This window comes from Equus przewalskii, chromosome 5, assembly GCF_037783145.1.
Source record: "Equus przewalskii isolate Varuska chromosome 5, EquPr2, whole genome shotgun sequence".
In the NCBI taxonomy this organism is placed as follows: domain Eukaryota; kingdom Metazoa; phylum Chordata; class Mammalia; order Perissodactyla; family Equidae; genus Equus; species Equus przewalskii.
Window position 1 is genome coordinate 85,060,527 of NC_091835.1, and position 17,917 is coordinate 85,078,443.

Below are 17,917 nucleotides of genomic sequence, written 5' to 3' on the forward strand. Positions count from 1 at the left end.
AATCTATGTATTTTCCATTTTCTTCTACTCTAAATGGTCATACTTTTATGAAGCTGTGTGTGTGTATTTTGGTAAAGCACAATATAAAACTATTTCCAAAAGTGTGAGGCATTCAGCTGTTTCAGAAGAAACCTTAATTTGGGGATGAGGTGAGAATAAGGTGGTGGACTGTAGTAGAGTTCTTTCTTCACCAGATGAATTTGTGAGTAGGGAATAAGGTGGAAGAAAGGAGAAGGCACAGGGGACTCGGCGATTCGTTGCGGGTTCTCTTTAGTTCTCAAATGGAAGGTCTTTGGATGTAACCAAGTTGAGAACAGTTGCTCCAGTGGATCGAGAGGTGAACTACTTGCAAACCTCTAGATTACTTGAATTTGGAGTGGAGAAGAAAGAGGTTCTGTTTCAGCCTCTATAGTTGTATCGATTTACTTTGAACTGGGATTTGAACTCAAGTGTAATATTTACTAGTCTTGTATTTAATAATTATAGAGTTTTAATTTTGACCAAAACTGAATAAAAAATTTTAAAACTCCGTTGTTCAAAACATACTTCTTGAGTATCTGTTTTATGCTAACAAGGAGGCTTATAACGTTTAGATCGTCTCTACCCTTGGAGTGCACTGTAGTGGGGGTGAGAGACACCCACATAATTATAATACTCTGACAGGTGATGTATTATAGAATCCACTCTTTTATGTGTATCTTTAGATGTAGAATTTTGTTGGTCGGGGAGAGGAAAGTCAAAAATTCTGTGCACTTCAGGAAAGCTTACACTGTGTGTACTTTCCTTGTCTGGGGACCAAAAGCTCTTGCTGTAGGATTTAGTTATTGCTCTGTCTGGCAGTAGGTCACTGATGGCAGTGCTGATTTCGTAATCTGATCACCCAACTTTCCAGTGAAGATGTATTTGGGTAGTGACTGGAACAAAATTCACTCACGAGTTATGGACCTAGACATCCTCCTAAGTCAACTTGCCTTTAGTTCCTGATCGTTAGACTTCCGTCATCGTGTATCTGCTCCAGCCAGTTGTCTACCCAGTTTTGGAAAATAAGTTTGTTAGACAATTATCAGTGAAACCTTATTTCTGATAAATTTGTGTTTAGTAGAAAAGCCTTTAAAATGGAGTCAGTAAGGTCAAGAGTGAGGCAGGTTGAGATGTTCAGGGGAGCTAGAACTCTTCTCGCTCAGTTTTTATTACTTACCGGTGTGGTTCATTCAGCTGTCTGTGAATTGTCCACTTTGTGGTTTATGTGGCGTATTTTTAATACCAAGTTGGCTTCCCTTACCGTTAGTTGAACTTTTTATGGGGATTACAAACTAATTTTGATTTCTACTCAGAACATAATTAGACAAAATCAGAAAATCATATATTTCCTAAAAAGATATATACATATTAGATTATTTGCTATTGGATTTTGCTTGCTAGTATTTTTCTTTCTTTTGTAAGTACAAAATGTAACGTTTCCCCTTGGTTATATTTCTCTAAATGAAAATGAATATTAAATTCCTTTTATTTATTTATTTTAAATAGAGGGTCTTTGAAACAAGTGGCCTTTGCTGTGCCATTACTGGTAGTATCATATAATTCAGGAATGGTATTATACATTACAGTTTAAGACCACCAGATGTGGTGTTGGGCCTGTCAGGGAGAATGAAGAGTGTAGTACAGCTATATCATGGGCATCCCAATAATGGAGTACAGTATATCTCTGATACTAAAATTTTATGGGAGGTGATTAGGGGAAATATCTCTAAAAATAACTCCTTGGAGTAAGGAGGGCAGTGATAATGAAAAAAGGGTTGAGAAACATGGCCTTAAAAGGGACCTAATAGAATTTTGGTTATTTCAGTAGCCATATTATTATTAAGTGTTTTCTCTGGCTTAGCAACAGCTTCTTGTATATCATGTAGAACATAATCTTGAAGTGTAAAATCTTGAGAGAATACCTTGCCTTTAGAATGGTTGTAGTGATTTAGAATGTTGGGAATGAAAAAATTACTTAGTGGATTTTTTAACAAACCGTAAGATCTGTTGCTTACTGGAATTTACATGTAAAGTCCAGCTCTATTGGTGATTAACTACTGTGAAAAGTAGATAGTAAAGATTGGGCAGCATTTGGTACCTAAAATAATTAAAGGGCGTAATGTTGATTTTTTTTGTTTTTGAATGCCATTAAAATTTCCCAAAAGTACTAATTGAAAAGACTTTTACATAGAACTTGACACTGTTGACCATTTCTCTTTGACAAAGTAGACCCCATTTTGTTTGTTCAGTAGACTTTCAGAGTTCACATTCTTTATATGTGACTTGTGATACACAGTTGGCATAATTTCAGAATATGCATGTTTTCCCCCTTTTTAAAGTGGGAACAGAGAGTAGGATTTTTTTTCTAATGTGAAGGATAGGTGTAATATGCTGAAGCTGGAAAGGAAGATTACTTATGCTACAAGAGTATGTGCTTTGAGTTGCAGTTTTAGTAATGGCGGCAGATGTGTTCAGATTCATTAATATTTTTTCACCACGTCCAAATGTATACCGTTGGGGCTAGAAGTACAGGCTGTGGCCTTGGAACAGAGCGAAGCTAACTAGCCCACATGGAGATCAAACCCCAGGACCATGGTCTCATTTAGCATCACACTTCAACCACTTGGAAGCAGTCCAACTACCAGACAAAATGGCTCATCCTAAATATTGGTAGAATCATGTCAATATGGAAAATTGGTTGGTGTCAACATAGGAATTCATGGATGGACAAAAATAGTAAGTGATTGTGATTCACCAGGTTAGTGTAGCTGCAGTTATGCTTGTAAATTATTGTCTACTTATGTAAATATTTCCCTGGATTTACAACTAATGAAAAAACAAATAATGTATTGACCTATTTCATGAAAGTGTAAATTTAAATACTTTTATTTTAGTCCTGCTGTTAACAACTCTTGCATTCTTTTTTACTCTCCCTCAGACCATATATTGTGAGGAGGATGGAAACAACTCCTTTTTTTATTATAATAATAATAATAATAATAATAATAATAATTCTGCTTGATAGACAGAACCAGATTGCAAGAGACCTTAAAGTGCCCACTGCCCCTGTGGGAAGCCTTTTAGTATCTTAAGTGTATGGAACCTCTGCTGCAGCCACGCCACCTGAAGCTTCAGCTACACTGAAATTCCTAACAAAACTCACCCTCCTTTTTTCTAATTTTTACTGTCACTGCAGTTTGAGCATGTTACTTTGCTTAACAAAAACTCAATTCTGAAAGATTATTTTTGGTATTGTTGTACAAACAAAATAAAATTATGGCATTATTCAGTGACTTGTGGTCTTGGTTTCTGCCCATTGCTAAAGATGGCTTTGTTTTCTGATTTCCCTAGGATCTTGGGTCCCTTACTAAATAAATCTTGCAGACATTGTGCCTCATAAGGAAATTATTATGTAAAGATTCTGTTATATAATTAGTAAATTAGTTAACTCAGTTATACAGAAGATTACCTGAAGATGACTTTACGAATTTCAGGTCCTTTTGGCTGTGTATGTAAATGGCATTTCCCTTTCTAAGTTTTCTTTTTTTGTTTGTTTGTTTGTTTTTTAAAAGAAATTTTACTCTGGATCCCTTCTGAATAACAAAACAATGGTTATGTTCTCTTGGGGCCTATAATAACAATATTTTGTTGGTCTGTTTACAGTCGAATTACAAATGTTTTTTTCTGGGTCATTCTTTATTCGTGTAACACTTAGTACCTAAAACCGTTAGCTGTTCCTTACGTGCCGTTGGTATAACAGCTCATCTGTAATGAATTGTGTTAATGGGAAAGGATATGAGTTATGTCTGAACTCTTAAGTTGTTTTGTAATTGTAATTGCCTCCTCTTCCTTTGTTATTTCAAATATTCTACCTCATAAGAATAAAACAGTTCATATCGATTTAGGTACTTACTGGTGGAAGGGGAGAAAGATAAAAATAGTTTTTCCTCTAATACTGACTGTGGCCCAGGAATGGTTACTAAAGGCAATTTAAATAGTATTGAGAGTTCTGCCAATACCTGCATTTCATTTTTCTCCTGTTTACGTATCTGTTTCTTTTTCATTTTCCTTGCTTATCATTTAGGCATGTAAGTGGCATCCACTAGCATTGCTTTGTCTGCTGGTGACACTCAATGGCAAAGCTTTACTGTTTACTAGATCCTTGTTCGAATCAACTTTCTGTTGCTAATTGACTAGCTATCTTTTGCTAATTGACTAGCTATCTAAGAAGTCAGGTAAGCATTAACTCTTTGTTGACTGAGAATAATAAAACTACTCCTAGATACTAATTTGGATAGTTTTACCTTTATTTTATTCATTGTTTCTCTTTCCTTTGTTTATTTGTTACAACATTTGGAATTATTTAGGTACCCACGTTTCTTCATCCCTTCCTTATGGCTTAGCTCACCCTGCTTTTTTCTAAAACTAATAGCTTTCACAGGGTAGGGAAGCAAGATCCTGGACACCATAGAAAATAAGTTGTATTTTTCTGCAGCCAAATATTAAAGATTTGTAATGGCTCTGATTTTTGTTTGTGATATTGTCAGTTTTTTTCAAAGCTCATCTATTTGCATTCGTGTTTTATTACTTTTACTTTAACATTTTACTTCCAAGGAGGGCTTTATATTACTTTGTCTACATGCCATTCTTTTCCCAGAGAAAATGTTTCCCAAACATTATTTCCTACACTATAATAAATGTCAGTGGGGAAATAGGCTTCTTTGTGTGGAAGTTAACTTTACATCGCTGTTCAAGAATCCATTTATGGCATAAAGTGAGAGAAGATTTGTACTGGGGTCTTTGGGCTTTTTTCTGTCTTCTACCAGGTTTTTCAGACAAAATAGTTGAATGAATAGTCTGACTGTTATATAATCTAGAGCATTATTTCTGTATCTCAGGAAGCTGAATATGGTGGGCATGATCAGATAGATTTATATGATGATGTCATCTCTCCATCTGCAAATAATGGAGATGCCCCGGAAGACAGGGATTACATGGATACTCTCCCACCAACCGTTGGTGACGACGTGGGTAAAGGAGCAGCACCGAACGTTGTGTATACGTACACCGGGAAGAGAATTGCTTTGTACATTGGGAACCTAACGTGGGTAAGTAGCTTAACAAAGCACTTAATTATTGCTGATTGGTTTTGAACTGTTCCAGTAGTTAATGTTTTTCTCCAGTTCTATAAAAATGAGAATTTGAAGTTACTGGATTGGTTGTTTTGTATGCTTGCATGCACAGTGAGGAAGGAAATACAGGTACATTTACAACATCGTAAATTCCAGATCTTCTTAGTTTTGGATTTTGTGGTCATTCCGCTTGTTTTGGTAGAGATTCCAGTTAAATATAGTTCAATTATTTTGTCTTCAAATCACTTTTTTTTTTTTACCTTACTACTACTGCACTTCAAGTATCCCAATTTTACCAAGAAAAATGCTCACATAAGCTCTCATCAGGATTTAGAACTGTAGAAGGAAAGAGACAAAAACTCCTGGTTTTAAAAAGCTTTCATTATCTACTTAACACAGACTTGTTCAGTTTCATTTCTGCTCTTACATTTGAAATCTGTTTTATGGAAGTACTACTATATACATTTTATTTTAATTTGGGTGGTTTTTGAGAATATAAGATGATTGGTTGGGAGTTTCATTAACTAGATGTTCAATGTATCTATTTATAATTTTATTAGCATTAAATCTTAAATATTCACTAAAACAGTCCTATAGAATTTTTACATCTCTACTTAGAAACATCTGTTACATATACTTGAAATTTTAAAAATTGTCTAGATAGCAAAACTTGTCACCCTTCCACTTCCTTAATAGCATTTTATTTTAAAACGTTTAAATTTTTTAAAAAACTAATTGACTGATCCCCCACCACCCAGTCTGAGCAATTTTATAATATTGGAGACGCTAGCAGTGTAGTTATGGAGAGCGTGGTTGCTGAGGAAGACTTTGAATCTTAGCTGCTCTGTTAGTGCTCTGTATTAGTCTGTTGCATTTTACACATGATGCAGTTAGTCATTGTAATTAGTCTATTGCATCATGTGTAAAATGGGAATCATAATAAGACTTACAGGATTGTTTTCAGAGTTAAGTATTTGATACTACTAAGTACATGGTAGGTACTCAGTACATATTAGGTTTTCTTCTTTTCATCTTATATTCAAACATAAGATGGGATTTATTTCCCCAAATAATTTCCTTTAAGGAGAGGAAGTGACAAGTGAGATTGGTTTTACTGAAAATTTAAAATCATAGCAGTTTAAAGATGGAAGAGATCAGAAACTCTTCAAGAGTAAAACATCTGTCTTATGTCTAAGGGTGTGTACCTTCTGATTTCCAAAACTGTCAAGGGATGAAGTTACATCCTCAGGTGCTTTTGTGCTGTTTAAAAATTGGAGACTGGCTGGCAGTAACCGCACTTAGATTTGCACTGAGCATTCATTTTCTCTTGTTTATTCTGAGTTTACTCTTACAAACTAAGCAGTAAACGTCTTGGATATGTTTTGATGGTTAATGAGGGGGAAATGTCTTGCAGTGGACAACAGATGAAGATTTAACTGAAGCAGTTCATTCTCTGGGAGTAAATGATATTTTGGAGATAAAATTTTTTGAAAATCGGGCAAATGGCCAGTCAAAGGGGTAAGAATTTTAATTCTGTTTTTATTCTTAGTATGAGTTAGTAGCTAGTGCTTACAATTTTGGGGGTAACTTTCCTTAAAGGTAATGCTAACTGTCTGCATGTGTAAGATGCATTATCCGCATTGGCAGGAGTTTCTTGGGCAAAGCTTTGTAATCATTTCACTTCCTCTTTGATCTAGCTCGCTAAAACTAGTGGAGCTGGAAGTGTGGGCAGATTAGGTCTGTTCTTTAATTTTCCTGAGTTTTCTCCATCTGTGATGGAAATGATTATTGAAATGACAGTTTGAAGAAGCGTTACTATCCCAGTGATTAAGGGATGGGGGAAGATGAGCAACTGGAGAATAACATGAGGAACATAGATGTTGTGCTTTATTTTCTTAGGCTGTTAAATTATACAAACGAGGTAGGATCATTATAGGAACATTATAAAATACAGATGTCCAAAAGTAAGAAAATAAAAAGCCACAATCTCACCATCTGTAGATGATCACTCTTAACATTTTAGTGAATATATTTTCAGGGTTTTTCCTACTACGTATATTTTTATTGCAAAAAAACCCACCAGGATTACAATTCACATTTTATAACACAAGGAATAAAACAAATATTTGTCAGTAAATATACATCCTCTCTAATGTCTAGTTCTTTCCGTCATACTTTGTATGCTACTGTAGTTTATTTTACCATCCTTATTTTTGGTTATTTGGGTTGTTTCCAGTTTTTGCCTATCATAGATAATGTAGGGACTGGCCCCATGATGGAGTGGTTAGGTTTGCACTCCGCTTCGGCGGCCCAGGGTTTTGCCAGTTCGGATCCTGGGCTTGGACATGGCACTGCTCATCAAGCCATGCTGAGGCAGCGTCCCACATGCCACAACTAGAAGGACCCACAACTAAAAGTACACAGCTATGTACTAGAGGGCTATGGGGAGAAAAAGGAAAAGTAAAATCTGTAAAAGAAAGAAAAATTAGGGGGCCAGCCCTGTGGCCAAGTGGTTAAATTTGCATGCTCTGCTTCGGCAGCTCAGGGTTTCGTCAGTTGGAATCCTGGGCACGGACATGGCACTGCTCATGAAGCTATGCTGAGGCGGCATCCCACATGCCACAACTAGAAGGACCCACAACTAAAAATACACAGCTATGTATGGGGGAGCTTTGGGGAGAAAAAGGAAAAAATAAAATCTTTTAAAAAAAAATAGAAAAGAAAAATTAAAAATAAATAATGTTGTAGCAGGTTTCATTTATATAAATCTTCAAGTGCAGATTTTGGAATTTTTTTTTAAGACAAATTGCTGGATGCAGAAGAATGAAGAATATGTTTATTTTATATTGGTCTCTGTACAGTTTATGCTAACTAAGAATATTTTCATAAATATACATAAAATATGTATGCAGAGTCTGACCACTTCTCACACACTTCACTTCTACTCCCTGGTCTGAGCCATTGTTCTCTGTTAACTGAACTTTTGCAGTAGCCTTCTACTTGGTGTTCTGCTTCCACCCTAATCCCCTACATCTGTATGACACATAGTAGAGGTTGAAAAAAAGTGCATCAATATTCGTGTGCTCAGAGTCTTCTCATGTCTTCCTGTCTCACTCAGAGTACAAGCTGGAATCTGCAGCCTACCAGGCACTTTGGGGTCTGATCCTGCCACCTCTGACCTGTCTTCTACCTCCCTTCACCTTCCTTGGCCGGTTTGGCCACATTCGTCTCTCTGTTGTTTCTCAACACATTCCTACTCAGGACTTGAGCAGTTTTTCCTTCTTGGTTTACATTCCCCCGATACCCACCTGGATCTCTCTCTCACTTCACTCAGTCCTCTGTTTAAAGAGTTCGTCCCTGACCGCTGCGAAGTCCCTTCTGCTCCCAGCACTGTTTCCTTCCTTTATTTTTCCTTTATTATTGTGTATGTTACTTGTTTATTGTCTTGTCTCCCGCTAGAATGTAAGCTCCATGAGAGCAGGGATTTGTTCTGTTAACTGTTGTATCCCAGGCCATAGAATGGAGCCTGGCATGCAGGAGGTGGTGCTCAATAAATATTTGTTGAATTAATGAATTCATTAAATAGTTTGTAAATGTTGTGACCCAAGATAATCTTGAGTCAAACAGCAGAAGTTGTTTGTTGGCTGGAATAAGGGATCTAATTAAAGGGCCATCTTGAACATTAGGGAAAAAAGGGTTCGAAGCTCCTAAGCGCCCTTCTGAGAGTAACCTAGAATATCCTGTAACTATATGAATTGGTAGTCACTCATTTTTTTCTGTTTTAATCTTTCTTTCTTACTAAGATATAAATCGCGTACCGTAAAGTTTGCTCTTTTAAGGTCTTCGGTTAGGTCAGTGGTTTTTAGTATATTTTCAGGATTGTGCAACCACCTCTGCTGTCTAATTCCAGAAAATTGCACCACCCCAAAGAGGAGTCCCGTACCCACTGGCAGTCTGTCTCTGGATTTGCCTATTCTGAACATTTCCTATAAATGGAATCATACAATATGTGGTCCCACATGACTGACTGCTTTCACTTAGTTTCAAGGTTTTCACGGTTCGTCAGTGTTGTAGCATGTTTCAGTTCTTAGGACTTTGTATGGCTAAATAATACTCTGTTATATGGATATACCTCATTTTTCTATTTTATCTGGCATTTGATTGACAGTGGGGTTGTTTCCACTTTTGCTATTATCAGTAATGCCCCTATGAATATTCATGTACCAGCTTTGCATGAACATATGTTTTTAGTTCTGTTAGGTATGTGTATATACCCAGGAGTGTAATTATTGGATTGTGTGTCAGAGTCTATGTTTAACCTTTTGAGGAACTGCCAGATTGTTTGTGAAAGTGGCTGTGCCTTTCTGCGTTACCACCAGCGGTGTATGAGGGCTCCGGTTTCTGCACATCCTCGCCGACACCTGTTAATTGTCTGTTTGATTATAGTCGTTCTAGTGGGTGTGAAATGGTGTCTCATTGTGGTTTCATTTACATTTCCCTGATAGTTAATGGTGTTGAGCATCTTTTCATAGTAGTGTTGTTCATAATAACCAAAAAGTGGAAACAACCCAAATGTCCATCAACTGCTGAATGGATTTTTAAAATGTGGTATATTCGTTTAATGGAATGTTATTCAGCCATAAAAAGAAATTAAGTATTGATATATGCTGCAACATGCATACACTTTGAAAACATTACACTAAGTGAAAGAAGCCAGTCACAAAGGACCACATATTGTATGATTCCATGTATGTGAAATGTCCAGAACTGGCAAATCTATAGGGACAGAAAGTGGATTAGTCATTCCTTAGAGTTGGGGGATGGGAGGAAATGGAGTGAGAGCTAATTGCTGTGGGTTCTCATTTTGGGGTGATGAAAGTCTTCTAAAATTGGTTGTATTGGTGGTTGTAAAACTGAATATACTAGAAACCACTGAATTGTATACTTTAAATGAGTGAATTGTATGGTATGTTGCTATAAAAAAGTTAAAGATGAAAGTGTGAACTTGTATAATTTTATTTTAAGAAATATTTTCAGTTTTCTTAGATAAAAGTAAATTAAGGCCATATCCTTTTTAATTGCTGTAACGTTATTAATCCCTTCTCAGGTTTGACCCTCACCCTTTTAAACATCTTTTAGGTTTGCCCTTGTTGGTGTTGGATCTGAAGCATCCTCAAAAAAGTTAATGGATCTGTTGCCTAAAAGAGAACTTCATGGTCAGAATCCTGTTGTAACTCCATGCAATAAACAGTTCCTGAGTCAATTTGAAATGCAGTCCAGGAAAAGTAAGCAACCCCTTAGAGGTTTTAATTAAAGATGTGCATTTAATCAATGTTGCTAGCATTTGTTAGATGTTATTACTAGAAAAGTCATCTTAATATTTAGTTCATTGGAGAATCCATTTTAAAAAGTCCATGCTTTGAATTTGATTTAGTTACTGGTTATGACTGTGATCCCGTGTACTAGAAATATCCTCCATTTTTCTCTGTGTGTCACAGACCCAGTATTATTCAGCAGTGTGCAAGGTTTATAGCCCTGCCGTTCTTGTCCTGTCGTTCCCATCCTAGAGAAAGGAAGATCTGCACTCTGACCCTTAGGTGGAAGGACGTGTGTTATGGGGAGAAATCACTAATAATCAGAAAATATTCATTGACTTTGTGCTGGGCACCAAGGCCTTTCACCACTTGGTAAAATGGTTGTGGAGAAGATTTGCCATTACACACTTAGGACTGTTACCACTTAGAGATAAGATGAATGATCACGTAATTAACAGAAATTCACGTGGTTGTTTTTCTTTTAATGTTTTAGCCCTTAAGATTTAACTGAAGAATATGTTACAAAATTTAAATGGTCTGTGCTTACTGAAATTAAGATTTCTGTTGGAGAATTTCGGTCTTGGCTGCTGCAGAGTACTGGTATTTTGAAACTAACTCGTATTTGCTCATTGGAAATACATTTAAGCCTGAATGTTTTGAGACTTTGAAAGAACTTAAATATATGTGAGTGTTTTCCTAACCAGTGTTTCTCATGGAGTTTGGACAGGCCCAAGGCATTTGCAAGTTAATGTATAGTGTAAATGAACTTTGAAATAGCGTTATTTCTAATAACAGTGGTTACATTTCAGAGAACTATTTTAATCAATGCTATTTATGAGTATTTGGATATTTGCAGCTACACAATCAGGACAAATGTCTGGGGAAGGTAAAGCTGGTCCTCCAGGAGGCAGTTCACGCGCAGCATTTCCACAAGGTGGTAGAGGACGGGGCCGTTTTCCAGGGGCTGTTCCCGGTGGGGACAGATTTCCTGGGCCAGCAGGACCAGGAGGGCCACCCCCACCTTTTCCAGGTAAAATTTTTCTTAAATTACCATGGATAAAATGTCTACCTAATACCTCTTTTCCTTTTCTCTCTTTTTCAAGTAATGCATTATTAATGTGACTTACTCTCCTTGTTATGCTATTTTTGGAATCCAGGAAATTTGATCAAGCATCTTGTTAAAGGAACTCGGCCTTTGTTCCTGGAAACTAGGATTCCATGGCATATGGGGCACAGCATAGAGGAAATACCCATTTTTGGCCTAAAAGGTCTTTATTTTTCTCCAAACTTGCTTGACTTATATATAGAATATTTACATCCGTCTTATTTTCTTACCTCTTAAAAAATCCTTTCAAGACCATTTTTCCTTGTTTCACTTTCTAGCTTGGCATCAGAGTAGACTATAAGGTGGGTGATTTCACTGTGAGAAGTGTATACGCTGAAAGATGGAAACTATCTCTAAGCATTGTAATCTTTATTAAAGTTTTTGTTTTAATAATTTTTCTTAAGCACAAATTGAGCTAGTTAAATTTGTAAGGCTATACATCACCTTTGTAGTTGTTAGTGTAGCATTTACCATATGAGTTTCATTTAAAGAGAAAGAATCTTGGTCTATGAGTTACGCTTTAAAAGTATAATCTTGGCATAAAGGTTAAAATACCTTATTGAAGTGTTTCTCTCTCTCTCTCTCTCTCTCTCTATTCTATAGCTGGACAGACTCCACCGCGTCCACCCTTAGGTCCTCCAGGCCCACCTGGTCCACCAGGTCCTCCACCTCCTGGTCAGGTTCTGCCGCCTCCTTTAGCTGGGCCTCCTAATCGAGGAGATCGCCCTCCACCACCAGTTCTTTTTCCTGGACAACCTTTTGGGCAGCCTCCATTGGGTCCGCTTCCTCCTGGTCCTCCACCTCCAGTTCCAGGCTACGGCCCCCCTCCTGGTCCACCACCTCCACAACAGGGACCACCTCCACCTCCAGGCCCCTTTCCACCTCGCCCACCTGGCCCTCTTGGGCCACCCCTTACACTTGCTCCTCCTCCGCATCTTCCTGGACCACCTCCAGGTGCTCCACCGCCAGCTCCACATGTGAACCCGGCTTTCTTTCCTCCACCAACCAACAGCGGCATGCCTACATCAGATAGCCGGGGTCCACCACCGACAGATCCCTATGGCCGGCCTCCGCCATATGATAGGGGTGACTATGGACCTCCTGGAAGGTAAGTTAGCACATAGCTGTGAAAGTAAACTTGCTATATTTGTATTTGATCAATAAAAGATACTCGCCGCTCCATTGCTAAGGTTTTTTTATTTTTTTAAATTATGGCCTTTTCCTCAAATATTTAATTTTCTGTGTTCCTTCCTCTTCCTGTTAGAAGAGGTGGTTATGATATGGTGAAAAACATACTGAACAGGGTTGGGAATAATCCAGCTCTGCCACTTACATCGCCGTGTGATTTAGGGCAAATCACTGAATCCTGGGATTCATGTCCATCATTTTTTAAGTTAAAAGTGGTTAATAAAGATAATTAAAGTGAGCAGTTGGGATCCTGGAGCTATTTTTAAGATTTTAAAGTCTGAATCTCATTTACCATTGATGGCACTACAAGAACACTAAGGTTTTTTTCATTGTTTTGGATACTGGATTAGTTTGTTAGACACTGTCGATGATCTCATGCTGATCAAGAGTCTTGAGTAGCAAATTACTAACTTAATTAAAATGGGAACATTAAATAATTTACAAGTATTTTGGGGTAGACAAAGGCTTGTAAGACATAGGCTTTATGGAAATTAAAATAATTAACGGCGATCCTTAGAGAAAAGCTGGATGGAAACTGTTGAACTTTGTGATCTCTTAGCCCCCTCCAGAGTAATTTAAAAATGATCCATACTGAAATCATAATTTGAAGAGTTTGTGTTTATAATCTGTAAGAACTGTCTTAATTTGTGCCTTTCAATTTTATTTATTTATTTATTTTGCTGAGAAGATTGGCCCTGAGCTAACGTCTGTGCCAGTCTTCCTCTATTTTGTATGTGGGTCACCGTCACAGCATGGCTGATGAGTGGTGTAGACCCACACCTGGGATCCGAACCTGTGAACCTGGGCTGCCGAAGCTGAGTTGTGCCAAATTTAACCACTAGGCCACAGGGCCAGCCCCATACCCTTCAATTTTTCAGTTTACCATTTGATTTTGTATTCTGTAACTGTCAGTATTAAGCTACTTTGTATTTCAGTTTGTCTAATAATGAATTTGAGCATCTGCCTAATTCTGTACAATTACACAGGCCCACGGGAGTAAATTTGATGTGAACAAAGTTTATTGACAGTTATCTATCTGTAGAAGTTCCATCTTTTTGACTGCCGGTGTTTTGTTTTCTTTAGAAAAATGTTGTGTAGCTGCTGAGCTGGTGTAACTTGTTCTGTTCACTCTCATTCCAGTGAGCAGCTGCGTGTGCGGTGTTCACCCTCACTGTGTAGGAGGGGTTAGGTGACTTGGTTGGACAGTTTAAAATTGGAGTCTCAAAGCCTTTTCCTAACATGCTGGACTTTCTGCAGTATCAGATTTTCAAGAATCTGGGGCGGGGGGCGGTCTATTATTGACTAGTTTTTTATTGAAAATTGGAGAAAACTGAGTATCTTAGTTGTGATTTTTTTTAGGGGGTACGATGGGCACGAGTTAGCATTTAGTTGAAGTCATGCATGAACTTGGAACAGCTTGTAGTTCGGTCAGGATGTTTATAAAGTTTGGGGAATAACAATAATATCTTATCTGCATGCAAATGGTTAGATTAGCTGTTTCCTCATTTCAGTAGAATGAACTGCTACTGCTCGCCTCAACTCAGTGTCCTACCTAGTAATGAGTAAATAAGATGGCGAAAAGTTCACCTTTTCCTGACTGTACATGTACAGTTTTTAATGTTGTTAAGCAGCTTTAGAAAAACTTGGCATTTGTTCCTTTTTTTCAACAAATATTTACACTTATTGAGTACCTTTTATTTTTCAGATATTATGTTATATATTCATCAGAGCAATTTGTTATCTGTTTTTGTATGACTCTGAAAAATATTACACTGTAGATATGTAAGTATGTCATTTCTGCCTCCAGGAAGACAAGGTTTCTGAGTTGCTGCTTTATTTCAGCTGAAAGATAGTAGTGTAAGAGAATTTTGCTTGGACTTAACTGTCTTCATAGGAGAAATAGCACGCTTCGATCTGAAAAAGTAACTGCTAGCCCTAACGCACTCGTCAAAAGCAACCAGTATGAATTGCTTGTGCTGTTGTGACTAACTTAGAAAATCTGTTGAGTGCGATTTAAGGTTTTTTTGATTTTATAGGGAAATGGATACTGCAAGAACACCATTGAGTGAAGCTGAGTTTGAAGAAATCATGAATAGAAATAGGGCAATCTCAAGCAGTGCTATTTCAAGAGCTGTGTCTGATGCCAGTGCTGGTTTGTATATTTCTTCCTGTATTAATATTTCTCATGTATGTTGTTAGGAATGACCTAAAACTTTAAGTACAATCTTGAAGATGAGTCATTTACATGTAGTAGTTATTTTTATATTTCCGAGTCATTACCTATACTTTATTTAAAAGGCTTTGAAGGAAGCTGTATGTTAGAGTGTAGTGGAGAGACCTCTAATTTTACATTTTTAGGTGAAGATTTAAATCTTAGCCCTGACATTTAGTGGCTCAGGGGCCGTAAGGCAGCTCATTTATTCTTGTGTTTACAAAATGGTAACCTGCTTCACACAGCGGTAATAACAAACTTTGCTGACTCCATGCGCATGGAAGCCTTTTCCACATGGTGAAACAGTAAAAGAATTACATCTCTGTAGTCACGTGAAAGGGCACTCCTTCTGTAAAACACGTTATCACTCTTAGCACAAGTGGTTTGGTGGTGTTTTGAAAACAAAATTTATTTGACTTTAGCCCTCTCCTTCCCTCATAGGTGATTATGGGAGTGCTATTGAGACACTGGTAACTGCGATTTCTTTAATTAAACAGTCTAAAGTATCTGCCGATGATCGTTGCAAAGTCCTTATTAGCTCTTTGCAAGATTGCCTTCATGGAATTGAATCCAAGTCTTACGGTTCTGGATCAAGGTAAAACTTTCCTGTCTCATGTCTGTTTAAAACCGCTACTTTACAAGTAGGAAAAATTTTGTGTTTGGGACTTTAAAATAGGACTTTGATTTTCTTATTACTGTTTACTCAGCAGCTAGTTGTTTTTTGTTGTTTTTTTAACTCTAAATCAAATGTCAGGTGTTTGCTTAAAACCCTTCCAAGGTTTCCATTTCCTCTTAGAATAAGACTGTGAGCCCTGGGGCGCTGTGTGGTGTGGTCCCTGCCCCACTGTTCAGCCTTGTCGGGCCTCGCCCCTTGCTCACTTCTCTGCACCCATGCTGGTCTCCCTTCACTTCCTCCCGACACGTCAAGCACTGGACCACCTCGCTGTCTTTGTGCTTGATAAACCTGCTGGCGGCTCTTTTCCCTTCCTCTGCACATAGTTGGCTTCTTATCCTTCATGCCTCAACTCAGTCTAACTTCCTAGGAGGGGTCTTCTCCCAGGTTATTCTGTCATGTTGTATTTTTTCACAGCACTTACCTTAATCTATTCTTATTATTAATGCACTTTTCACTAGAACACATGTTGAAAGATGGAAGAGGCCTTACCCGACCTGTTCACTATAATACTTCTACTGACTAAACAGTGCTTGGTACTGAGTGTTGCTAAATAAATATTTCTTGAACAAGGGAATGAATGAATGAATGAATGATCTGTTCATGGTTTTTGAATTAGGTAATTCATTTTTGTAGCATTACTGCTAACCTTGAAGTTTTACATATTTTTGGAAGGTAGATCTTTAGTATTTCCATGATATTCTTACATCTCTTTTCACTGTGCTTTCCTTGGTGGTAAAGTCGTCTTCATTAAATTAAGGGAGAGGCGCTTGTCTTTGTCATGGTCTCCAACTTTGCTACCTTCTTGACCCAGTGTAAGGTTCTTATATATCCAAACAGAAATCTTGTATGGTCGTTTTAACTTTTTAAGTCCAAAGTAAGAACTTCTACCTTGATCAAGGAGCTTAGCACCTAGTAATGTTTGCTAAGTCTAGCTGTCTGGTGCAAAATACAAGATGGAGATTTACGGGGCTGGCCCGGTGGCCGAGTGGTTAAGTTCACGTGCTGCGCTGCAGGCAGCCCAGTGTTTCATCAGTTCGAATCCTGGGTGCAGACATGGCACTGCTCATCAAACCACACTGAGGCAGCGTCCCACATGCCACAACTAGAAGGACCCACAACTAAGAATGCACAACTATGTACCGGGGGGCTTTGGGGAGAAAAAGGAAAAAACAAAATCTTAAAAAAAAAAAGATAGAGATTTAATTATTTCCTTATTGTGAATTTCAGAATTTAGCACAGCAGAATTTCCAGAAGTATTTTAGGCAGCATACTTTGGTTAAATTGTCTGGTTTTTTTGGAAAAACGATAGCTCAGGAAACAGTTCTCATTTTTAAATAACAGTGTGAATAGTATCCCAAACTTTTCTAGTGGTCATAATTACTAGATTTCTCCTGCTTCCCACCACGCCCCTCCCCCCCTGCCCCCCCATGCCCCAGCAAACATATGTATATGTTCTTAGGAAGTTTCTTAGTGGAATAGTACTCATGATGAACCATACTTTTGTAGTTATCAATGTAAAATTGATACATAAATAAGTTTAGGTAACCTCTGTTAATGGGTGGTAATTTTTATGTAAAGTCCCATTGTGTATATTGAGTGATTTCATGAATTCTGTATCTAAAAAACTACCTTCTCTATGTTCTTTAGCTTGAAACACAAGTCCTTTAAAATTTTCTCTCCTTTATCTTGCTATTTTTCATTCTGTAAATGCTACATGTCTGTTTTAGGCTACTAGTTGTATTAGGTGTAATAGATGATATGGTGCATTGCCCTGGTGTGTCTGGTTCCCAATTTTTGGGTGCATATTTTAAAAAATGGAATTTCTGGTTCATGCTTGAGGGTGAGTTGCTAAGGCATTATTGACATTTCATGATTTTGTAAGTCTAAACTACATTTATAAAGAATTTTTTCCCTTCTTAGGTATTTTTAAATACCAAAATATTTAACATCTTTTTAAGCTGTCTAGGTTTGGAGAGCATTAATCCAGTAATTTCTTTTAGAAGACGTGAACGATCAAGAGAGAGGGACCATAGTAGATCACGAGAAAAGAGTCGACGTCATAAGTCCCGTAGTAGAGATCGTCATGATGATTATTATAGAGAGAGAAGCAGAGAACGAGAGAGACACCGGGACCGTGATCGTGACCGAGACCGAGAGCGTGACCGCGAGCGCGAGTATCGTCATCGCTAGGAGGTGGGTATGCCTTGTTCCTGTTGTGTCAGCATGTGTATTATAAACAGGAATTGTGACTCCAAGGCTGTTGTTTAT

General features: G+C 37.7%; 1 protein-coding gene across 8 annotated transcripts in view; it reads left to right on the forward strand.

Annotated features, from left to right (window-relative positions):
- The window catches only part of CPSF6 (cleavage and polyadenylation specific factor 6), a 31,575-nt gene that overhangs the window by 1,999 nt on the left and 11,659 nt on the right, over positions 1–17,917 (forward strand). For 2 of the 8 annotated variants that reach the window (XM_070622028.1, XM_070622029.1), the window contains exons 2-10: positions 4,920–5,129; positions 6,568–6,671; positions 10,293–10,438; positions 11,325–11,498; positions 11,626–11,736; positions 12,177–12,681; positions 14,798–14,913; positions 15,415–15,568; positions 17,650–17,842. In XM_070622028.1, the coding sequence (XP_070478129.1) occupies positions 4,920–5,129; positions 6,568–6,671; positions 10,293–10,438; positions 11,325–11,498; positions 11,626–11,736; positions 12,177–12,681; positions 14,798–14,913; positions 15,415–15,568; positions 17,650–17,839 (1,710 nt within the window). In that variant the 3' untranslated portion in view covers positions 17,840–17,842. The remainder of the gene's footprint in view (positions 1–4,919; positions 5,130–6,567; positions 6,672–10,292; positions 10,439–11,324; positions 11,499–11,625; positions 11,737–12,176; positions 12,682–14,797; positions 14,914–15,414; positions 15,569–17,649; positions 17,843–17,917) is intronic. The other 6 variants (XM_070622030.1, XM_070622031.1, XM_070622032.1 and 3 more) reach the window with 3 other exon arrangements.